Below are 21,597 nucleotides of genomic sequence, written 5' to 3'. Positions count from 1 at the left end.
TTTATTTTGTTCCATCGTTAATTTCTAAGGTTCTTTTTGTTTCTATTTTTTTTGTTTTGTTTATCAACCCTTTTTCGGCTGTGAGTAGCAGGAGCTTCCATTCTCCAAACTATCGTCGACCCCCCTTCCTTATCTAGTTAGGACCTGATAACCTGGTATTCCTCAAGCACCTGAAACTGGCAGCTATTCTCTTTGTGTCTGTGTGTTTGGGGAGCATTGTGACCACAGCTTAAGCACCACTCAGCCTTCTAGTCACCTAAGCCTAACTAAAGCCAGCCAGCTCAAGTCTGGTCCAGCCCAGTCCAGCCTGCTCCGATCATCTGGACAGGGTAAGGTTTGGAGCACATTTACTCATTTGCGTACTCATTTAAAAAAAATTATTTTTACAACTTACATTTTTTTCTGCAGAAAATGAAACTGTTTTTTTTTTTTCTCCCCCTCAGATACTCAATTCTGTGTAGACGTGAAGAATATGACTGCTGAGACTCTTAACTTCGGCCCAGAATGGTAACTGATCTGATTTCTTTACATTACTTTACCACATTTTTAAAGTAGTACTGAATACAGGGAGAAGTATCTCCTGAAGAAAATACATGTGATTGCTTTCATGGTGATTAGATAGATTTTTTTTTTTTTTTTAGTAACAATGTAAGCATTTAAAGACGTTATGGAGTTTAATGTGTGTTAGGATTTGAATGCAATGTGTGCTTTTCTTGCTTGTTCAGGAGCTTTTGACCTTATCACCTGGTCTTCATCATCAGATATTTTACTCAGTCATGATACTGTAGGTGTTCAAATTGATATTATTGTGAGCATTTTTTTGACTTTTTTTCCATGTTGTTTTAAAGAAATCTTGACATAAATCTATGCATTCTGTTATTGTGTCTGGATGGCCTTTTTGAATGTTTCCATTACATTTAGTGGCGTTTGCTCAAGTGATTTATGAGATTATTTTTTGTGTAAAATTGACATTTTTGCCTGATGGTGGAAGGAAAGGTCAGGAGGTTAATTAAAAACTGGTATTCACTGCATTCCACTGCATATTTGATAGAAATCTGGCCCTAAGACGCCTTGTCACGTACCAAATTAGGAACCATCCTCTGGGGACCAAGATTGTCCATCATAGAGTTCATGGAACAAGACCTAGTCGAAACCCAGTATATGGCTGGACTGTGTATGGTCAATGTGCAAAATTGTTAAATTCAGAAGTCTGTAAAGACAAGCAGACTATTCCGTTCTTGGTGTGCGGTAGATTTTTAATGAGCGGCAGCTTAGAAAGAGCAGTGGCCATTGGGGCAACTCCATGACTCGTCCCATAGTTTCACGTTTATAGGGCTGGCCTCACCGGTAGTTGATTAATCAATAAGCCATTTGACAGAGGATTAATTAGCAACTATTTTGATGACCAGTTAATTGAGTAATGTTTCATGCAAAAATGCCAAATATTTGCTGTATCCAGCTTTTCAAATGCGAGGATTTTCTTGCTTTTCTTTGTCTCATATGATAGTACACAAAATATCTTTTGGTTGTTTGAACAAAAGCTATTTGAAGACATCATCTTGGACTCTAACAAAAGGTGATTTTTCACTTTTTTTCTGACATTTTATGATTAGTCATTAATCAAGAAAATAATGGGAAGATAAACTAATGATGAACATAATTGTTAGTTTCATATTTTTGTAGTCTTCAGTTTGCTAGCACTCAATCTCTAACAGCCTGTGACTGTGACTGTGGTGTGCATTCTTGGTGCAGTGCCAGCCTCGCAGAATATTTCTCTCTTTACACATCTGCAGCTGCTTTCCTCTGTGGCCCTTCTAGCCCACTTTAATCCACGCAACCTTTTTAATACAGCTATATAGTGGCCAGTTCATGGGCTCACCATGCACAGCTGTCTGGCCAGCATGTTTACAAGTCTTTTAATGCCTGTTAGCGTTACCAAATTTTTTAGACCATTTGAGGTTTAGTTGGCAGTAAAGTCGGCAAGGATGTTAGTCGTTGTGGTTGTGGAATTCCAAGTGAAAACATTCTGCTTCACATTTTAGATTTATGTCACAGCTATTAGGCCAACCTTTGCTCTATAATACTCTCTCAAAGGATTATGAATGTATAGATTTTAGTGTGGAAGATCATGTACCATGCTTGTTTGCTTGTTGGGGAGGGAAGCAGAATTTTGTGAAGTGAATACAAACATGCAAAGACATTATTATTATTATTATTATTATCTCACCCACTGGCATGCTTCCTCAGCTCTCCTCTTATTCATATTAGTGGATGCGGCACTTATTTTTACCTTCTTTGATATGCCATAAACTGGCCTTTCATGATGTTTTCCTTTTACCTCTTACATCCCACACCCACCTCCACACCTCGGCGAGTGCCATGTGGTTTTGATGTTGGGCTGTGACTCAATGGCACATTTTGTAGAGGCATGTGAATGCAGCCATTGTTAAACAGCAGGCCTTGGAATCTGGCCTGCTAGTAATAGCTTTTTAAAATGAAATCTTGAGATTGGAAAGCTAATATATCATCTGTGTTGAGCCAAGTGTATTCAGGGGACATGCGTAGGAGGATGGTTGACTTATTATTACAGAATATCTAGTAAATAATTTTTTCCCCTGCTGCAAGATGGATGCCATGAGATTTTTTTTTTTTTTTCTCCAGTTCAGATTAATAGGAATTCTATCACACTTACACAATATTCTTTGCCAACAGAGGAATTTACACCAAGTTATTTATAAGTGGTATTTCAACATTGAATGTCAGCTCCAGTCAGTAGACAGAAAAAATACTGCAAAGATGTGGCTTTTCTGAAACGCTGACACGTGACCAGAAGCTTTGATTACTGGTTTATTTGATACTGTTAAACATGTATACACAGTTACAGCTTTACAGTTGTATCAACCATTCCACCCAAGTCCTACCTTTCAAATTCAACACTGAGATGTCTTGGTCTGTTTGAGATTCAAGAAGTATTTAGATTAAAAATGCATGATCCATATTCTTAAAGATTCCTGAACTCTTGCTCACGCAGGCTCCGTGCACTGTCCAGTGGGGGGAGTGTGACGTCCCCCCCTCCTTCCCCCGCCATGCCAAAGTACAAGTTGGCCGAGTACCGCTACGGCCGAGAGGAGATGTTAGCACTTTATATCAAAGACAACAAGGTTAGTGGGAAAGCTCTACAAAGTTTCTCTCAGGACTGTTGGACTCACCGAATAAGAAAAGTCTTCTTCAATTGTTTAGTAAAGTTGAGTAAGCTAAAAGGGATCAAGCACTTTCTAAACACCAGCATTTAAACTTCATTGACTTTCCCATTCTCCAAAATAAAAACCTGTTTGTCGGTCAGTTGTTTTTCTGAAGTCAAAATTGTTTTTGATAGATAGTAATGTCATCCTAAATGCCTATTATTATTGTTGTTGTTTTTAGGTCCCAGAGGACATGCAGGATAAGGAGTTTGCTGCTATTCTGCAAGATGAGCCCATGCAGCCACTGGCACTGGTGCCTCTCACTGAGGAGGAGCAGGTCTGCCACGAACGCACATCCATAAATACACTGATACCTGCAAATGTTGAACTGTTTCAGCTCGTCATGCCATATCCCATTGCGATACGACCTCAGTTCCAAAGCGAGCAGTTCTGTTGGTTGACAAATGTGGCTGCGAGTTCACATTCCTCACATTCCTCCCTTTTGCTCTTTCCATTCTCTCTCTGCAGAGGAACTTCTCCATGTCTGTGAACAGTGTGGCGGTGCTGAGGCTCATGGGAAAAGGGGTGGGCGGGGCTGCCCCAGCTGGAGTGGTCCGAGGACGAGGGGCCACACGAGGTGGTCGAGGTAAAAACTAGGGCAAAAAAAAACTCCCAGACACCCATTAGAAGAAAAACGGCATTGATTCAGCCTAAGTGCAGTCATGATGAATCCACAACCACTTGTGCTCAAACTAACACGAGTCCAACAGCAACAGAAATGCTGCCCAAAACCCTTGGCTGAAACTACAATGGCTGTTATCCAGGGAAAGTAAAACAGTTTATTCAAGCCAACCACTGAAGTGTTTATTTCCCCCTTCCACCATCTTGATGCAGCACACTTCCTTTTGGCCTGTCTAAATAGTATTTCTTTTGTCCAGCCACACCTGTCTAAAGCCACAGGGCTGATGAACTCACCTTGTGCACACACACCACTCTGCACATATAAAAGGCCAATGTAAACACTAGCCGTCCGGTTCAGGACATCCAAGGAAACCACTTGGAAGAATGATGCTGTGTGGGTTTCATATTTTATGTGCTTGTGTGTGGCTGTCTGCCGCTTGAAAGAGATACAAGCTAATTAAATAGGTACAGGGCATCTTGGTAAGTTTTAAAAGTGTTTGTTCAATATTTAAAAAAAAATAAGTTTAGAATATTAGGTTGATTTAACAGAAAGGAGCACAGTTGACTGTAGAGTGAGTGAAACAATCCCAACTGGCTTTTCACAAGTTCTCTCATTCAGATGATGATGATAATATTAAATGTAAACACCCTCTTCTTCGTGTGTATATAATCAGGACGAGGTCGTGGTGAAGGTGGATTCTACCAAAGAAGTATTGAAGAAGCGGAGGTGGGTTTCGGACGCAGCGTCCGAGAGATACACCGCAGCCAGAGCTGGGATGACCGGTAAGAAAAACCCAGCACACACTACTTGAAGTCATATAAATTGTGGCTCCAGGGGGCTCCATGGCACAGTAAAGGAATATATTGTCACTATGGACAGAAGCTGTCATCCAGTGTAATTAACTCAAGAATCCTCTCTGGTATTTTTGTAGACTTTAGCTCTTGTGAGATGATTTCTCACTTTTGCAGGTGTCTTCTGTTATCGACTGAACTAAAGTATCTGTCGTATTTTTCCACTAGTTTTTCTTCATGGGCCCAGTTAAAATGTGTGAATTGGTATCAGTGGTGACGAGTTGCATGTTTTGACTGGACAAATTTCTTAAAGATGACCCCCCCTTTCCTCAGGGGTGAGCGTCGATTTGAGAAGCCGCTGCGGCGGGAGGTGGGGCGTCCTGGCTTTGAAGAGACTGTAGGTCCCGTGGTTCCAGGAAGGAAGGAGTACACAAGGGCTGACAGCGATAACTGGCGCATCCTCCGGGAGGAGCAGGAGGAGGAGGAGGGGGTGGAGCCGGGCACCAACTGGAGACTTGCTGGAGCCCGCAGGGATGGTACGATAAAAACATGTATTTATTGATGTATTGCAGTGCTGCCTCAAAGTCTTGTTTGTGTTTTAAAATGAAAGCTGTACGCAAGAAAAAGCAAAGGCATCATCATTTATTTTTGTTTTAAAATGCACGTGGCAGTCCACACACTCTTGATATGGTTGTATTCACCAGTATGGAGGCATTGTTGCTGTTAGCTAAGGGTTTATTAAACTGGAGGTTTCAGGGGTTTAATGTAGGCCTGGGCAATATATCAATATTCTGTTGATATCGTGATATGAGACTAGATATCGTCTTACATTTTGGATATTGTAATATCGTAATATGACACAAATGTGGTTTTACAAGCTGCATTACAGTACAATGTAATTTTGTGAACTTACCAGACTGTTTTAGCTGTTCTATTATTCCATGTAGTCATTAAATGCATGTTAACTGATGATTATATATCAAAAATCTAATTGTAAAAATATTTTGTAAAAGCACCAAATGTCAACCCCACAATATCTCTGCAATATCGATATTGAGGTATTGGGTCAAAAATATCGTGATATTTGATTTTCGCCGTATCACCCAGCCCTAGTTTAATTTCAGTGCAATTGCTTTGTCAAAACACGCATGGACTCAGCTGGAATGCAGCTAAACTCAGTCACATTTTCCAATTTAGTTCTTGACCAAGTACTTACTTACCTACTTAAGTATGTAATAGGTATATTACATATTATTATATCTTATGATTAAGATTTGTCCTTACTGTAACGTTAAAGAACTTGAAAATCTGTTCTTAAATATACAGATTCAGGTGACTGGACGATTCATATGTGGCTTACATGGCCACTTTGTATTGAACAACCAAATTTAGACCAAGCCTACGTTGGACCTGGAACATATCGCATATATATAGTGGTTCCATATCTTCATGTAATCAGTAATACGTTGTGGCTTTAAGGAATTAAAAAGGTGGATGTGACCATTCAAATTAGTGTAATCACACAGTGTGTTGGTTCACACTTAAGAGTAGGCCTCAGTAGAAGAAAATGATTTATACTTCTCCTTACTCTATGCAATCAAAGATCAGTTGTGACAATGTGTGCAGCAGGTTTAACTTAAACAGTAGCTATAGTGACATCTAGTGGCAGTTGGTGATTTCTAAAAAAGACAGTAGGGTTTTACTGGGCTGAAACAGAGCTGCGCTACGACAGTTTCTCACAACAGTCAGGTCAAGGAGGTGGGATATAACAGACCCCCAAGTCATGACTACATGATTGTCTGGGCAACCGCTGTAACTTAGCAATGTGTTACTCCTGTGAAACCTTGTTACTGTATATTTTATTTGTAGGAACCTACTCTGTTTCATTGATATTTTCCTGACTTGCTTATGACAGTATCCTCACTGATGGCGGTCAACTCTTTGTCAGATGGTGGTCCTCGCTCTGCAGGCTGGCGAGAGCATACTGGTCCAGGTGAGAGTCGTCGTCGGAAGTTTGATTTCGATTTCCGGGACTCTGAGGGCCATGGTGGTGGCCGCCGGCGTGCAGGCAGTGAGGGACAAGAGGATGACAGGGACGGCCTGCCGGAGTGGTGTACAGACGAGGAGGACGGGGAGATGGGCACGTTTGACTCCTCTGGAGCTTTCATGACTATGAAGGTGCGTCTTTCAATTATTTTCAACCCCCGGTATTATTAACATATTCACAATAACAGACTCTGTGAGTGAAGTACCTGTTCTTGTTTTAGTTAAGTCTTTACACAGGGTCATCTTGTATTTCAGCTAGTATGATATTTATTTTATTGTCAGCCCTCATGAATGTCAGGATTTGTTAACACTCTTTCGTTTCCTCTACTTCTCTTGGTCGTTTTCTGTCAGAAGGGTGGCAAGGAGACAATCCTGGAGGACGAGTTTGAGTTTAAGGGGATAGAGGAGGAAGAAGAAGAAGAGGAGAACTTCACTGACATTGAGAGGAACAGTGCTGAAGGAGACAAAGACAATGGTGAGGAAACACTTAATCTTTTCTTTTAAATTATGATTTTAGAATGTTTTTGGAATACACAGGGTTTTCTATGCCAGCCTTATTGTTGCATACATGTTCAATGATCAAATGATTTAAAAGCAAAATTGGAATGTTAATAAAACGTGAGGAAATGGATCATAATGTATGAGCCTAAATGTGAAAATTTAGGTCATATCATAAATGTGCACAACCGCATGTTGTTTGCACTTCGTCCATACAGTTTTTTTTTTCTAGTTGATCATAAGCCCAGGATGAATTACTATTGATTTTGGCATCTTACTTAATGTTTTTTTTTTTTTCCTTCCTTTCCTCCGTTCTCACCTCAGAGAGTAAAGAATGTGGCTCTGCAGTAGGGGATGGCGAGACAAAGCCAGCATCGCCTTCCTCCTCTCCTCCAGCTCTCCCAAACTGTACCCCTCCTGCTCTGGAGCCTCAGCCCAGCAACGTTGGCCCAGCGGTGGACAACCCTCAGCTAAACAACAGCCACCCTGTCAAGGCCAGCAGCATGCCCAGTGAAGGTACGCCTTATTCCACGTTGCTAACCGATTCAGTTAGCAACGTTATTATGCTTTTTATGGAGCTATGAGTTTGAATTCAGTAGCAAACTAAAGGCATCAGTGTTTGTCACATGCTTGCAGGAAGGCCACCATTATTCATACCCTGCTCTTGTCAGATTATTGGCAGTGTCAAGGTTTCAACCGTTAAACAGTCAAATAGCATTTTCTTTCACTTTCTGTGAGTGGATCAGTTTAAAAAAAAAAAAAAATGAAATTGAGAAATGGATTCCATAGAAATATGGGCTTGTGCTTTTTGAAGCACTGGAGTAACCAGTACTATATCTGATTGTTGTAAAGAGTTAACTTTCAGACCATTACTATCCAAACATTTGGCTATAAATACTTCTTTCTTGTATTATAAATTCTGCTTTGAAGTGTCCAGGTCGTTCCGGGCCTTTCTGTGTGGAGTTTGTATGTTCTCCCCATGTTTGTGTGGGTTTCCTCCGGGTGCTCCGGTTTCCCCCACCATCAAAAAACATGTACTAGGTTCTCCAGTTAGTGCCCTTGATCAAGGCACTGGCTCAGATCTGGAGTTGATTCCCGGGCGCTGTAAATGGCTGCCTACTGCTCCCTTGAGGGATGGGTTAAATGCAGAGAATGAATTTCGCTACATGTATGTGACAATAAAGTACCTTTTTCTTGCATTCAGCCAATCTCTTTTAGTCTCACGAGTATGTATGAGGAAACTAGCGAAGTTGATATTTTGTTTTGATATATAATATGTTTAGGCAGAGTCACTTAATATCTTGTTTACTGGCCCCGCTGTTCCTGCTGTATCTGATACAGAGCCAGTATGTGGCTCTACCCGCCACATCCAACATCACCATCCCATAAATAGAAACACTAAAAATAGGGCCCATTGTTTTACTATGTTTCTTGTTGTTTTTGTGTCAGACATGGCTCCGATAGGGGGCTCCAAGGCCCAGCTGAGCCCTAGCGCCCCCACCTCTTCTAGTCTGCCTCCCCCACCCCCTTCCTCTGCTGCTCCTCTCCACCCTCCACCTGGAGGAGATGCAGAGGATGATGAGGGCATGAAGCACCTGCAGCAGGTAGGAACAACAGGACTCCCAGTTCAAGCAGCGGTCTCAGAAACATAATATAACTGTAACAGGAAGCACATTTAACTCTAATCAACTAGTGATTATTTTGCTACAGGATATTCTAGAGTCATTTGAATAAAACGGAGAATCTATGAAATGTACCCCCATTTCTTTAACTTTTGGATCATATCAGTCATGGCAGATCCACCTGATGGTTAAGCTGAATTAAAAGACCCAAGCTAAATGCCTAAATGCTCTGTCCACAAAAGTGAACTTGCCAGGATGTGATGGTGTAATGACAGCCTGCATGCACGTGTGTTTGTGTAGGAGGCAGAGAGGATGGTGGCATCACTGCAGGACACTTCGTTGGAGGAGGAGTGTTTCACCCAGGCGCTGCAGCAGCAGCAGGAGAGCAGGAACACAGCAGCTGCTCTGCCACTGTCGCATGAAGCCGCCATGAAGTGGTTCTACAAGGACCCACAGGGAGAGATCCAGGGTATACTCGCACACCGTGGCGTTTACAGTTGGTCTTACACTCATACATGCAAGCACAGCATATTGATTCATAAATATGTCTATCCCACCCTCTACCAGGTCCATTCACCACAGTGGAGATGTGCGAGTGGTTCCAGGCTGGCTACTTCACCATGACCCTTCTGGTGAAGCGGGGCTGCGACGAGGGCTTCCAACCCCTTGGCGATGTCATCAAGATGTGGGGCCGCGTGCCCTTTGCCCCAGGGCCCTCCCCGCCGCCCCTGCTGGTGAGACAGCCACCACCAACGCAGCGCCCGCAGCCCACCCGAGGGCCCGCCGGGACTGTGAGTCAGAGCTCAGCCAACGTAGAGGATGGGGAGGGGAGGATGCAGAGGAGAGGGAAGCTTGATAGACAGGTTACGGTAAAAGACCAATAATTCATTCAAATTCAATTTAACATGAAAGATTTCTGAAAATTGACCCCACCTGATTTTGAGACATGTCATTTTAATTGTGTTACAGCTAGTATGTTATAATAATATCTATCTTCATTTATCAATATTTACACCACAGTCATAAAACCATATAATGCAGTGGCCTCCAGTAAAAGTCACTGGTTGCATGAAAGCTTCAAATAAGTGGAGCAGAACAGGGCAGGTTCCATATCTGTATTTAATGCTGTAATGTAATACTACAGATATTCTGATGTCTTCCTGATTACCTATGTTACATTTGACATAATCTTATGGGAATGCTCAATTCCTGTATGGTTCATTTGTAACAAATCTTTCTTTATCTCGTCTTTCTTAGCATTATCCCACTACATATGGATAGCTGTGTTTTTGGTATCTTGTGTTTGCATTGTATTGACTTGTGATCGCTGTCTTCTTTTCAGGGAAACCTGGACCAGGACCGTCTGAAAAAGCAACAGGAGCTGGCAGCAGCAGCTCTTTATCAGCAGCTCCAACAGCAGCAGCTATTCCAGCTCATTAACAGGTCGGCCTATGGGGGGGGGGGGATATAGGTTTTACCTTACATGTCTGGACTAGTGTACATTAATTTGTGTTTGAGACCTGGTTTCTGTCATTTTACAGAGGAGATGTTGACACTTTCAGTATTTGACTTTGCTTTGTTTGTTCCAGGTGCAGTGAGCAGGGTATGATGCCTTCGATGAACAGGTCGATGTCAGTGCCAGATACAGGGTCCATGTGGGACATGCATACCTCAGCTTCACAGCCGTCAGGTACTTTCTGCACTGCACCTGGATGTGTGCACAATGACAACACATGTCTGTACCTTTTTTATGATGCTGAAATAACCCAAATTTATTTCCATGTAGGCGGTGAAGCCAGTCTTTGGGACATAACAATGAATCCTTCTACTCAGGGTCCAACTCTCGAACAGCTTCAAAAGGTGGGTTCAGTTGTGAGACTTCTGCCTTAGAAGGCAAAATCACATCTATATTTTGCTAAGTTTCTTGTGTTTTTTTTTTTTTTAGGTTATAGGTACATGTCTTCACTGCTGTTTAATTGCTAACTGGGCAAATTGGTAGCAATGCTAGCATTATAATAACTGTAATCAAAAGGGGTCAGATGTAAAACAGATGGGATAGCGATGTAGGATAGAGTAAAACCTTTTTTGTTGCGTATTCTAATCTCAGCGTATGCCTTTCGTTTGATGTTTTCCCTCCAGCTCCAGCAGGAGAGGCGAGACGCTGAACTCAGGGTGAAGCGCGAGGAGGAGGAGCAGCGTAAGAGGAGGGAGGAGAAGAGGAGGCAACAGGAGGAGCAAAAGAGGAGGGATGAGGAGGAGCTCTTCAGACGCAAGCAGGTGAGTTGAAGAGGGATATATTTCTATATATTGAGACCGTTTTTTCAGATTTTGTAAACTGAAATTTGAAATATTTCTTTTTTTTTTTTTTTAACAAGAAATATTTGACTTCATGTTACAGGCTTGGCTCATTAAAACTGCAAAACATTTTAAACACAATTGTGTTTTTAATTTTTGAGTTATTATGCTCAATGTCATCAAGTTAGAGATCACTATTGGTTATCATATGAAATATAACTTGATTATCAAATGGTTCAGTTTAAAGATGAAATGCAATAAGAATGGCTGTTTGGTGGCTTTAAACCCTGTTTACGAGTAATAAATTACCGCTTTAAAGTGTCAACCTCTGTCATATCTTCCTGTAGTGTCGTCAGCAGCAGGAACTGATCATGAAGTTGCTGCAGCAGGCCCCCCAGCAGCAGGGTCCTGGGGCAAGCGGCTCAGGCTGGAGCGGGGCTCCCTCCTCTGGGTTATCCAAATCAGGAAAGCCCCCGGCTCTGGCTCTGCTGGAAATGCAGCAGGAGGCAGAGAGGCTCCTGAAGCAGCAGCAGCAACAGAGACAGCAGCAGAGAGACCGCGTGAGTTTCAGCAATGAAAGTCATCCCATTGTAGAGTATGCCAATAGGAAATGATTATAATTTGATAAAAATGATTTCTCTATCTGATTCCAGCACTCCGGCATGTCAATGGGAAGCTCCTCCATGGGAGGGCAGTGGGTGGATGGTGTTGGCATGTGGGGCGGGCCTGGAGGTATGGAGGGTAAGGGCGGCAGTGGAAGCTCTTCAGGCAGCATGGGCATGTGGGACGAGGCTGTGAAGAACCAAACCGGCCTGCGTGGCAACAGCAACAACAACATGGGCTTGAAGAACAGCCGCAGCAGCCCTTCACTCAGGTACATGAGACCAGATTAAATCAACTAGTTAATATTTATGCACGCCAAAGGAATATGTGACGGCCTGTTAAAATATCGTACACACACACAAACACATACATACACTTCTGTGGCAGATAGTACTGTGATATTGATTTATATGTGTATGAATTTTAGTTGATGAACATAATCAATGTGCACTGAACCCCTGTATGTCATCTGCAGTGATCAGTACATGATGCGTCGTAAGCGGACGGAAGAGGAGGAGAAGCTGCTGAAGCTGCTGCAGGGCATGAAGCCTCAGGACGGCTTCACTACCTGGTGTGAACAGATGCTGCACGCTCTCAACACCTCTGCCAACAACTCCTCCTCCTCTCTGGATGGTAGGCTGCTCAGCTTTGATGTATTTAGCAATGTCAAGGATGGGGAAAATGAACCCTACACTTGGAAAGCTGATTGCTATGTGTTAAAAATGCAACACATTTAGGTATTTAGTAGGGCTGAACCATTAATCGTTTTCAAAACAAGATCACGAAATGTGAAATATTTAGTTGAATGTTTGATCAAATCATCATCCCAATATCTGGCAGGAAAAATGCAATTGGATTTTTTTTTTTTTTTCTAAATCGTTCAGCCCTAGGATTTAGGTACTTGAAAGTACATTAATCTCAACATATTTCCCCATATTTTCAGCATTGCTAATTATTTCAACTTTATGTATTTATTAAGTTGCCACAATTGTGGCATACCTGAAGGAGGTGGAGTCTCCCTATGCAGTACTGGACTTCATCCGGTCCTATCTAGGGGACACAGTGGAAGCCAAAGAGTTCGCCAAACAGTTTCTGGAGCGACGTGCCAAACAGAAAGCCAACCAACAGAGACAGCAGCAGCAGGTAGGCCTGAGAACAGCATTTACCAAAAACATCACCTGTTGTTGATACAGTCCTTGCTGCCCAAACATGTAAAGTGTACATACTTGCATTAACAAAATGTACTTAAAATCATTACAAATTATAATAAACCATGACTAGGTGACTATTAAGGTCAGGCTTGTAAACCCCATGATGTATGCTTAATATAATATTAACAGGCTACATGAAATAAAATGGCTATAAAAGAAGCCTTTGAAGTTTATTTCATTGTGACCATTGTAAATTCCTCCTCTTTTCCCTTTTTATATATCCAAGTTATCAAAGGAAGTGGCTGGATTGAACATGAACTTCCCTCTGCAGGTACGTAAATACAGATTTTGTTCTGTATATGCAAACACTGATGGAGCTGAGTTGTTAGTGGGAACCACGGTGACATTGATGTCTTTTTGTGTTTCCCGCTGCTACAACAGCCCTCCAATTTCCAAAGATTTTCTTTTAACTAACTATAACATTGCCTAATGTAACTAATGGCTCCTCCAAAATGTATTTTCTAATTGTCAACTGGTTTCTGAATCTCAAAACTGGGCCAGGAAACATCAAATGTCTAAACACAAATCCACATTTTTTTATATCATTCATAGTCATCATTTATCCTTCAAAGCACCTGGGAGAACTCCCACAATGCACACATGCCAACAAAACATCACTGTCATAAGTGCAAGACTCCATTTTAAGGCAGCCATCCATTTAAAAAAAAAGAAGGGGGATTAAAGCAATAGCCGTTATTAAAGGCTGTGGCAATAAATGGGGGAAAAGATGGACTCCCAAGATTGAAAGTTATGATGCAAATAGATGCATTTACATTTTGTCCTAGCTGGTTTAAAAAAAAAAAAAAACACTTGGTAGAGCCGTCACAATGTCATTAAACATTTTCCTTCATCTCTTTTTAGGACTCCATGCGAGGTATGAATCCAAGCACCCTGCAGTCCATGTTTCAAGCTAACCACATGGGCAAGGCTGGTCTCTATGACAACCAGGGGGGAAAGATGAAGAAGAAACAGCCCATGATGCTGCACTCTGACCCCAGCATCTTAGGTACGTGACCTCACCAGCATGTAATGTTTCTTCCTTTTGACATCATTTATCTGTAACCGGTCAGAATCAATAAATAGCTTGCTTTTAGTCTCTTGACCCCAGATTAGCATTGTGATTATACAGAACACCACCTGTCAACAAATAACACCAGTACACTTGTACATCAAAGTTAGAGTAAATACACAAAGCGAGCCTAAATGTATTTATTGTCTGGAAACAAATGGAGTTTAACAAAAGCGACAAAGGAAGACGCCCAACTTTCTAAAGCACCAGCAGAAAGTCTTCGTGATGACTTGTTTGCATGTGCTCGTAGGGTTGGCTTATGTCTGAAGTTTATTTATGTACCCATAAGCATGTCTGGAGCGTAAACCCAGGGATATTCTGGGATATGGCTCACTCTCAAAGTAGATGTAAACAGGTGGTCAAACAAATGTGATAAAGGGAATAACAGATATTGTAATCATTAATCTTTTTTTTTTTTTTTATTGGCGGGTGTAGTTCTGTAGAAAGAAAATTAGTTCCTACATGAAACTGCACACAACCAGGTCTGTAGATTATCTTCAGTAACCGGGTCATGATTTCTTGAAAGCGACATTTGTGAAAGAGACCATTCTATTAGAGAGAAGGCAGACATCTCTGCGGCTGATATCTCCAACAATGGGCAACTAACCAAAACAATCTAGATTGATAATTGATAAATAATGCTACAGGTAAGACTACAATTTTGTATTTTTTTTATTTTGGGGTGAACTGTCCCTTTTTAACCTTTCCAGAACAGAATGCACTTCTTATCAAATTATTTCTGGCTCGCATTAAACTATATCCCTGCCAGCCCCTTCTAACTCGCCCATGTCCCATCCTCCTCTGATCTTACTCTGCTCTTGTCTGTGCCATCTTTGCCCGCCCCCTCCTCCCTGCAGGGTACTCATTCCACAACACGGGCGAGTGTCTGAGCCTGAATGAGATGGAGATGGTGGAGGATTACTGATGTGACGCAGCGCAGCAGCAATAGCTACCTGAGGCCTTCTGTCTTTTAATCAGACAAACCTGATAACGAATGTGCACTGCTGGGGGTACCGGGGGTGGGGAGGGTGTGGGGTGGTGATAGGAAGGGAGCAAGTGTGAGGGGAGGTGCAGGGTGGAGGCGCCTGGATCTGCGCCTCCCACTCCTTCCTTCCCTCTGGCAAGAAAAAAAGGGCTCCCTGCTGCACCAGTTGATCACTTGAGCAGGGGTGAGGAAGGGTGATGTTAAAAGTATGATGGGTATCCTCTGGCACTCAAAAGATTAAGCACCTTATACTGAACTAATGCACTTTATTGAGATGGGATTTGAATAGTTTTTTTTTTCTGTGTGTGTGTGTTGGGAATCAGTGCACATACGGTATGTGTACATACACATTATCTGTGTGGCTGGCATCAGAACTGGAAGGGGTCGGTGAAACAGTCGGTGGGGTGAATGGTTTTCAAAGTCAGGGGGACCTTTTTAGTTGAAACCTTATCAGAGAGCAAATCCTTTCTCAAAAGACAAACACTGTTGATATTTCTCTTGTTTAGCATTTTTTTTACGTTTATATAAAAAGTAAAGCTATTGAAAAATGGATTATAAAAAAAACTTGAAGATTTGCACTTGCCTAAAAAAGAAATAACAAAAACAACAAAAAAAATCAAACAAATGGGGTTAGTTGTAGAAGTAAATATTTTTGTGAATGTGTATGGATGACTGTAAGAGTGACTGATTTTTTTTTTTTTTTTTCTCATTCTTTTGTTGCTTACCAAGATGTATGAAACATAAGAGGCCATTTTTGTCTTTTTTGTGCAAGTGGTAAGTGTGTGTGTGTGTGTCCCTTCTCCAAACAGGGGACTTGATCTGTATGTTTTGAGAGAGAGAGAGAGAGGGCAATTGCACAACACATCCTTTCTCTCACCAGCTCTTCATCCCCAGTTAGACGAAATAGAAATGCATACATTTGTAAATGTTAGCTTTGCGCTCATCATAAGATGGCCACCACTAGTTTATTCCCCTTAGCCTCTCCCCATGGGGAGCTGTCACTAGACCTGTGAGGACTAGCAGGCAGGGCGAATCATGAGGGACATTACTGTGTGTGTGCATCAGAATGAGACTTTGTGTGTGTGTGTGTTTTCAGAGTGCATGTTCATTTACTGTTCATAGAAATGAGTTAAAACTACAGGTACTCATTTTGAATACATGTGCTTTTTTGTATGTGTATGAATGCACATTTGTGCCTAAGAACTTGGATAGGGTGCGTGGCCATTGAGACATTAACTCTTTTTTGAGAGCGAGTGTGATGTGTGTCAGTGCTCAGCACAGTGTATGTAAAGTATGTAAGTTTATATCGTAAATATTTCTAGTTCAGTCTAGGGGTGATCCATCGGAAGGTTAGTCCGGTCTGTTTTCCTGGGATGTGATCACGTTGCCTTTTGTCAGCTCTCGAACTTGTGAATGAAAGGTGTCGAGTTTCTGACTCTGAAAAGAAAAGAAAAAAAGCATCTTAATGTGCAAGTGCACAGAACGGTGCATGAAATGTTAGCATATTGTGTTACTTATTCGTTGTTGCAATTTGATAATGACGAGTTTTCTTTTTTTAATGAAAAATATATATGAATATATACATTATATACAAAGTTTAAAAAGTATTTGGACTAAGATAATGAGCACTTGGGGGCTGCTATTTTTGTTGTGTGTTTAATTTCCTCATCTTGTTTCATTATCGCCATGTGAAGTGTGTGTGTGTATTATTTCTTAAGAAAATATTGAATGTATTCCAAAAAAAATGACAAGAAACCCGTGCTGATACCAGTATGAAACATAAGAGGCCATTTTTGTCTTTTTTTGTTCAAGTGGTAAGTGTGTGTGTGTGTGTGTCCCTTCTCCAAACAGGGGACTTGATCTGTATGTTTTGAGAGAGAGAGAGGGCAATTGCACAACACATCCTTTCTCTCACCAGCTCTTCATCCCCAGTTAGACGAAATAGAAATGCATACATTTGTAAATGTTAGCTTTGCGCTCATCATAAGATGGCCACCACTAGTTTATTCCCCTTAGCCTCTCCCCATGGGGAGCTGTCACTAGACCTGTGAGGACTAGCAGGCAGGGCGAATCATGAGGGACATTACTGTGTGTGTGCATCAGAATGAGACTTTGTGTGTGTGTGTGTTTTCAGAGTGCATGTTCATTTACTGTTCATAGAAATGAGTTAAAACTACAGGTACTCATTTTGAATACATGTGCTTTTTTGTATGTGTATGAATGCACATTTGTGCCTAAGAACTTGGATAGGGTGCGTGGCCATTGAGACATTAACTCTTTTTTGAGAGCGAGTGTGATGTGTGTCAGTGCTCAGCACAGTGTATGTAAAGTATGTAAGTTTATATCGTAAATATTTCTAGTTCAGTCTAGGGGTGATCCATCGGAAGGTTAGTCCGGTCTGTTTTCCTGGGATGTGATCACGTTGCCTTTTGTCAGCTCTCGAACTTGTGAATGAAAGGTGTCGAGTTTCTGACTCTGAAAAGAAAAGAAAAAAAGCATCTTAATGTGCAAGTGCACAGAACGGTGCATGAAATGTTAGCATATTGTGTTACTTATTCGTTGTTGCAATTTGATAATGACGAGTTTTCTTTTTTTAATGAAAAATATATATGAATATATACATTATATACAAAGTTTAAAAAGTATTTGGACTAAGATAATGAGCACTTGGGGCTGCTATTTTTGTTGTGTGTTTAATTTTCCTTTTTCATCTTGTTTCATTATCGCCATGTGAAGTGTGTGTGTGTATTATTTCTTAAGAAAATATTGAATGTATTCCAAAAAAAATGACAAGAAACCCGTGCTGATACCAGTTTTTCTTCTCTCTCCTCAGAAGATTTCAAAAATGGAAACAAAATACAAAAAAGCTTCAAAGAGTTTAGCGAGAACATTTTTTTTCTTCTATTTACACAATGGAGAAGAATAAAAACTGGGGATGGATACAGTTGAACACACTGCCTCTACAATCCTGGTCGTACAAATAGTGACTAAGAATTAAAGGAAAGGACTCTTTCTATTCCATACTGGAGCTTTGGTTGTTTACAAACCACATGGATATCTGTGGGTGCAGTTGTTTTGTTTTAATTTTGTTCTTTTTGTTCCCACATAAGACGGGTGGGGTTTGCAAGTGCGCTTCTGCCATATGGACATTGAGTGGTGTTGGGTTTTTTTTTTTTAAGGAAGAGTGGCAGGTATCACAAGAACATGAACAAGATCCTCTAACCGGACCTTTGTGTGTGGTCGTGGATTCTGAGACTTGATCAACCACGGAGCGGAGGCGGGAAAATCAAGGACGGGCTCTGTTTTGTGGAGAACGGAGTGTATAACCCTAGAGGGAACTGAGAGGGCGATAGAGTACACCTGGTTAGTGCACTTGTCTTCACCTCAACCCCTCATAAGCACTCACGCCCTGCCCTCACCAACTCACCTATGCACTTTTGTTCATTCAAGCTGTGAGGTACCATTTTGGGGATGGGAGCACAATTACAACAGGAGGATTGCTACGACATTGACAAAGTCACTGAAAAGATACTCCCAAACTGAAAATAAGACTCGAGAAGCACGTCTTCTCCCACCTCCTGTATATAACCATATTTTTGTATTATCTTTCAGAGTAGAAAGAAAATTTTGCAAATGGATGAAGGAAAATTCATGAGACGTTGATAATATGGAGTGAATGTTCTTCAAGAAAACCAATCTTTTGAATATAGTTTGCGATTGACTCGCTGTGAGTTTCCCTTATTTTGCCAGTAACCCTGAAATAATCGGGGATGGAAGAGGGTTTTAAGAAAACCATGGACTGAGGTGTTGGACATGCTGCAGTGGCTCCAAGACTGACTGATCAAAATGGATGCTGCAGTCGCTACAAAGAGCCCACGCCAAGTGTTTGATCAACATACACAGTGAAGAGGCAGCCATGGGTTTGAAGAGCTGCTGGCGAGGATGCTTCTACTTGGTGCCCCAACCCGATGACTGCCTTGAGAGCTGTAGAGTGACTGAAGGAAGAAAAATCTTCAGCAATGGTAAGTTATTCTTGCTTAATTTCTTGGGATCTGTATATTAAGGACTTCATTTGATCCATTTACTAGTGGTCCATCTTGTGGCACCTTGTTTCTAGCTGTTTGAACAGTGTGGTGATGATGGCCTCGTGCGCTTTCTTTCTGTCTTCTCGCAGGAGTCTGGCTGTGCTTTATTTGCTGCCCTCTGCATGGAGGATCTAATCTACAGCCAACCCATGAACCAGTTATCCCTTAACCTGTCCTTTTTGAACTTAAATCCTAAGAAACTTTTCTGTCTTGACCTCGGACTGGGCAGGCCATTGGCATTATCAGCGGGACAGTTACCGGATGAAGTTACAGGTTTATCGACCATGGAGCCCATCTGTGTTGGAAGTGTAAGGTTTGGGATTTGATCGGGCACTCTCCGGCGAGAAAGAGGATAAAGAGGCACGTATTGCCCAGATGTCATCACCCACCTCGGCCTGAAACACTCAGGTGGTTGCGTGGAGGTCTTCTAACCAGCGGGACTGAAGACCTGCCCAGACGTCAGAGACCGAGAGCTGTGTTGGGTTTCGATGGCCGTGGCTGGATTACATCTTAGTCACCAGAAATCCCTGCAGATGTGGAACTGGATGAACTGAAATAATTGTACAAAACAAAGACTTTGAAACATCGACAAAACACGAATACGTAGCTACATGTCACATAGATTCTAGAGTTGCAGACACACTACATGCACACCTACAGCAAAAGCAACGGACACTCGGTTACAGTGGCTCTCCTCTGGAACCATGTCTTCACACATAACGGGGCTACATCAATATCAAATCATACACATTACACACACACACACACAAGCATCATCGCTCACCAATATAAACGCTGAGCTTTGTAAATGTAAAAGTTTGTGTTTTGATTTTTCTCTCATAGTGGTTTTGATTTATTTCTCTGTTCAACATGCCTTAAATTGTATAGTTCGGTCCTGAACGGCTAACTGAAAATGTTTAAGTTGGAAACCACCTCCTTAACTGTCCTCTAAAGTCAAAGAAAGAAATTAGCTTTCTACAAGACTGTTTACTGTTGGCAGTCTGTTCTGTATTAACTTGATACGTGTACATCTGATCACCATGAACGTTACTATTTCGCTACAGAATAGAACAGCAAGCAGTCTTTGATTAATCTGATTTTACTGGTGGTTAGCTTTTGTTGCCCTTTTGGTTTCCTTAAAATGAAGAGTGGATGTGTTCAGATTTCCTGTTTAGATTATTGCTGAAGGTGCAGGCTTAATAAAGGGCTGAAGTCTGTACTGTCTGGAGCTGAGCTGACAGGGTGGGATGCACAGAATTGGCTTAAAGCACAGACTTGTTGCTGTGTGCTAACTATTGTTGGATGTACTGCCCTAGGCAAAACTGAACCAGAGTGGCAGGTCCTCCTCAAAGAGATACAAGTTGGGGCTTTTTGGTAAAAGTTTTTACACTCCGGTGGACTTAAATGTTTTGGATCAACTAGGTACTTTTTACAGTTAAAGATGTTAAATCAGGCTTGTAAGAGGCACGATTGTAAGAGCAAGCTTGCATGATTTGTACTATTTGTGGGTTTTGACACTAAACCTTAAGGCGGGTCACAACTTGGCCCAGATTGCTTTAGCTTAGATTGCTTTTAGCGTCTGTGCCCCGGGTAGTGCTGCTGACCATTTCTGATGGCGCCGAATAGATGAAGAATTGTCTGATCAGTTGTGTTATCTGAAAGGAAATTCTATGTTCAGGAAATTTGAAACTTGTTCCATGTATGTATTACCTAATTGGATTGGAGAGATTCATGCTTTTAGTCAACCAGTAGTTATTTTTGTATCCTCGATAACTAAACAATATGTTTTTAAACCAAATGGCAACTGATGTTCATTGAATACCTTCAACTTAGACTTCTACTTAGCTGAGGTTTTGGTGGATAGTTACCTGCTATAGCTAACTGTGTAAACTGAAGTAGCCACAGTAGGCTCCAGTATGTCATAACTGTTGAATTGATAATAAATGGTTACAAAGTTTAATATTATCAGTTGCCAAATCAAAGAAATCGACTTTAACCATATGATGATGATACTATCAAGTCTCTTATTTGTGAATTACTTTAAAAATACCTATGTTTGACATTTTTAAAAGCTGATATTGTGCAGTATTAGTTGTTGTTCAGTCAGTCTGTCTACAAAAAGTCAAACAAGGTTGTTTGCACTATGCAAGCTTTTATGATTAGATAAACTACAATGTTGTGTTGTCAAAAAGCCCTGGATGTTTGGTTGCGTCCTTTTGAAAAGATCCTGTCACAGCCTTCCCACTTAAAGGTATAAGTTGATCATCTGGTTTATTTGAGCTCTGGTAACTGTAGTTCCAACAATATTGGCCTAAAAGATATAATAGTTTTTTCCCCCCAGTCAGCTCAGCTACTTTGCTTAACAAGTCTTTGAATGTTGTTAAAATAGCAGCATACATGTAAGAGTTTTGGAAAAGAACAACTGCAAGATGTGTAAATAGTTTGGCTTTGAAGAACAAAATAAATACTAAATAAATAGCTGTCTCTGTTTCTGTCTCTCTCTCTACTGCGATACAGCTGTATATCCA

The 21,597-nt window shown here is 41.3% G+C and overlaps 1 protein-coding gene and 1 long non-coding RNA gene across 9 annotated transcripts; both read left to right on the top strand.

Annotated features, from left to right (window-relative positions):
• The first annotated feature begins 124 nt into the window (after positions 1 to 124).
• On the top strand, positions 125 to 16,616 carry gigyf1a (GRB10 interacting GYF protein 1a). 8 transcript variants are annotated; one of them, XM_078275770.1, is made up of 25 exons: positions 125 to 329; positions 444 to 507; positions 1,508 to 1,576; positions 3,032 to 3,161; positions 3,424 to 3,519; positions 3,711 to 3,828; positions 4,538 to 4,646; positions 4,989 to 5,191; positions 6,604 to 6,833; positions 7,053 to 7,176; positions 7,524 to 7,715; positions 8,649 to 8,803; positions 9,122 to 9,290; positions 9,389 to 9,690; positions 10,164 to 10,264; positions 10,411 to 10,511; positions 10,608 to 10,681; positions 10,961 to 11,098; positions 11,464 to 11,676; positions 11,770 to 11,990; positions 12,195 to 12,352; positions 12,699 to 12,862; positions 13,157 to 13,201; positions 13,792 to 13,936; positions 14,857 to 16,616. In XM_078275770.1, the coding sequence occupies exons 2-25, from the start codon at positions 473 to 475 to the stop codon at positions 14,922 to 14,924; spliced, it is 3,360 nt and encodes a 1,119-aa protein (XP_078131896.1). In that variant the 5' UTR covers positions 125 to 329; positions 444 to 472; the 3' UTR covers positions 14,925 to 16,616. The 8 variants fall into 8 exon arrangements, with proteins under 8 accessions (XP_078131896.1, XP_078131894.1, XP_078131898.1 ...); XM_078275768.1 differs by having other exon boundaries at positions 6,571 to 6,833; positions 7,056 to 7,176; XM_078275772.1 differs by having other exon boundaries at positions 6,571 to 6,833; positions 9,389 to 9,612.
• Positions 16,617 to 18,774: 2,158 nt separating this feature from the next.
• LOC144534125 (uncharacterized) lies at positions 18,775 to 21,549 on the top strand. The gene is made up of 2 exons (XR_013503510.1): positions 18,775 to 19,006; positions 19,159 to 21,549. It is a non-coding gene; the product is annotated as an uncharacterized LOC144534125 (long non-coding RNA).
• Positions 21,550 to 21,597: the final 48 nt, after the last annotated feature.

This window comes from Sander vitreus, chromosome 19, assembly GCF_031162955.1.
Source record: "Sander vitreus isolate 19-12246 chromosome 19, sanVit1, whole genome shotgun sequence".
In the NCBI taxonomy this organism is placed as follows: Eukaryota; Metazoa; Chordata; class Actinopteri; order Perciformes; family Percidae; genus Sander; species Sander vitreus.
This window is presented reverse-complemented; position numbering and strand designations above follow the sequence as displayed.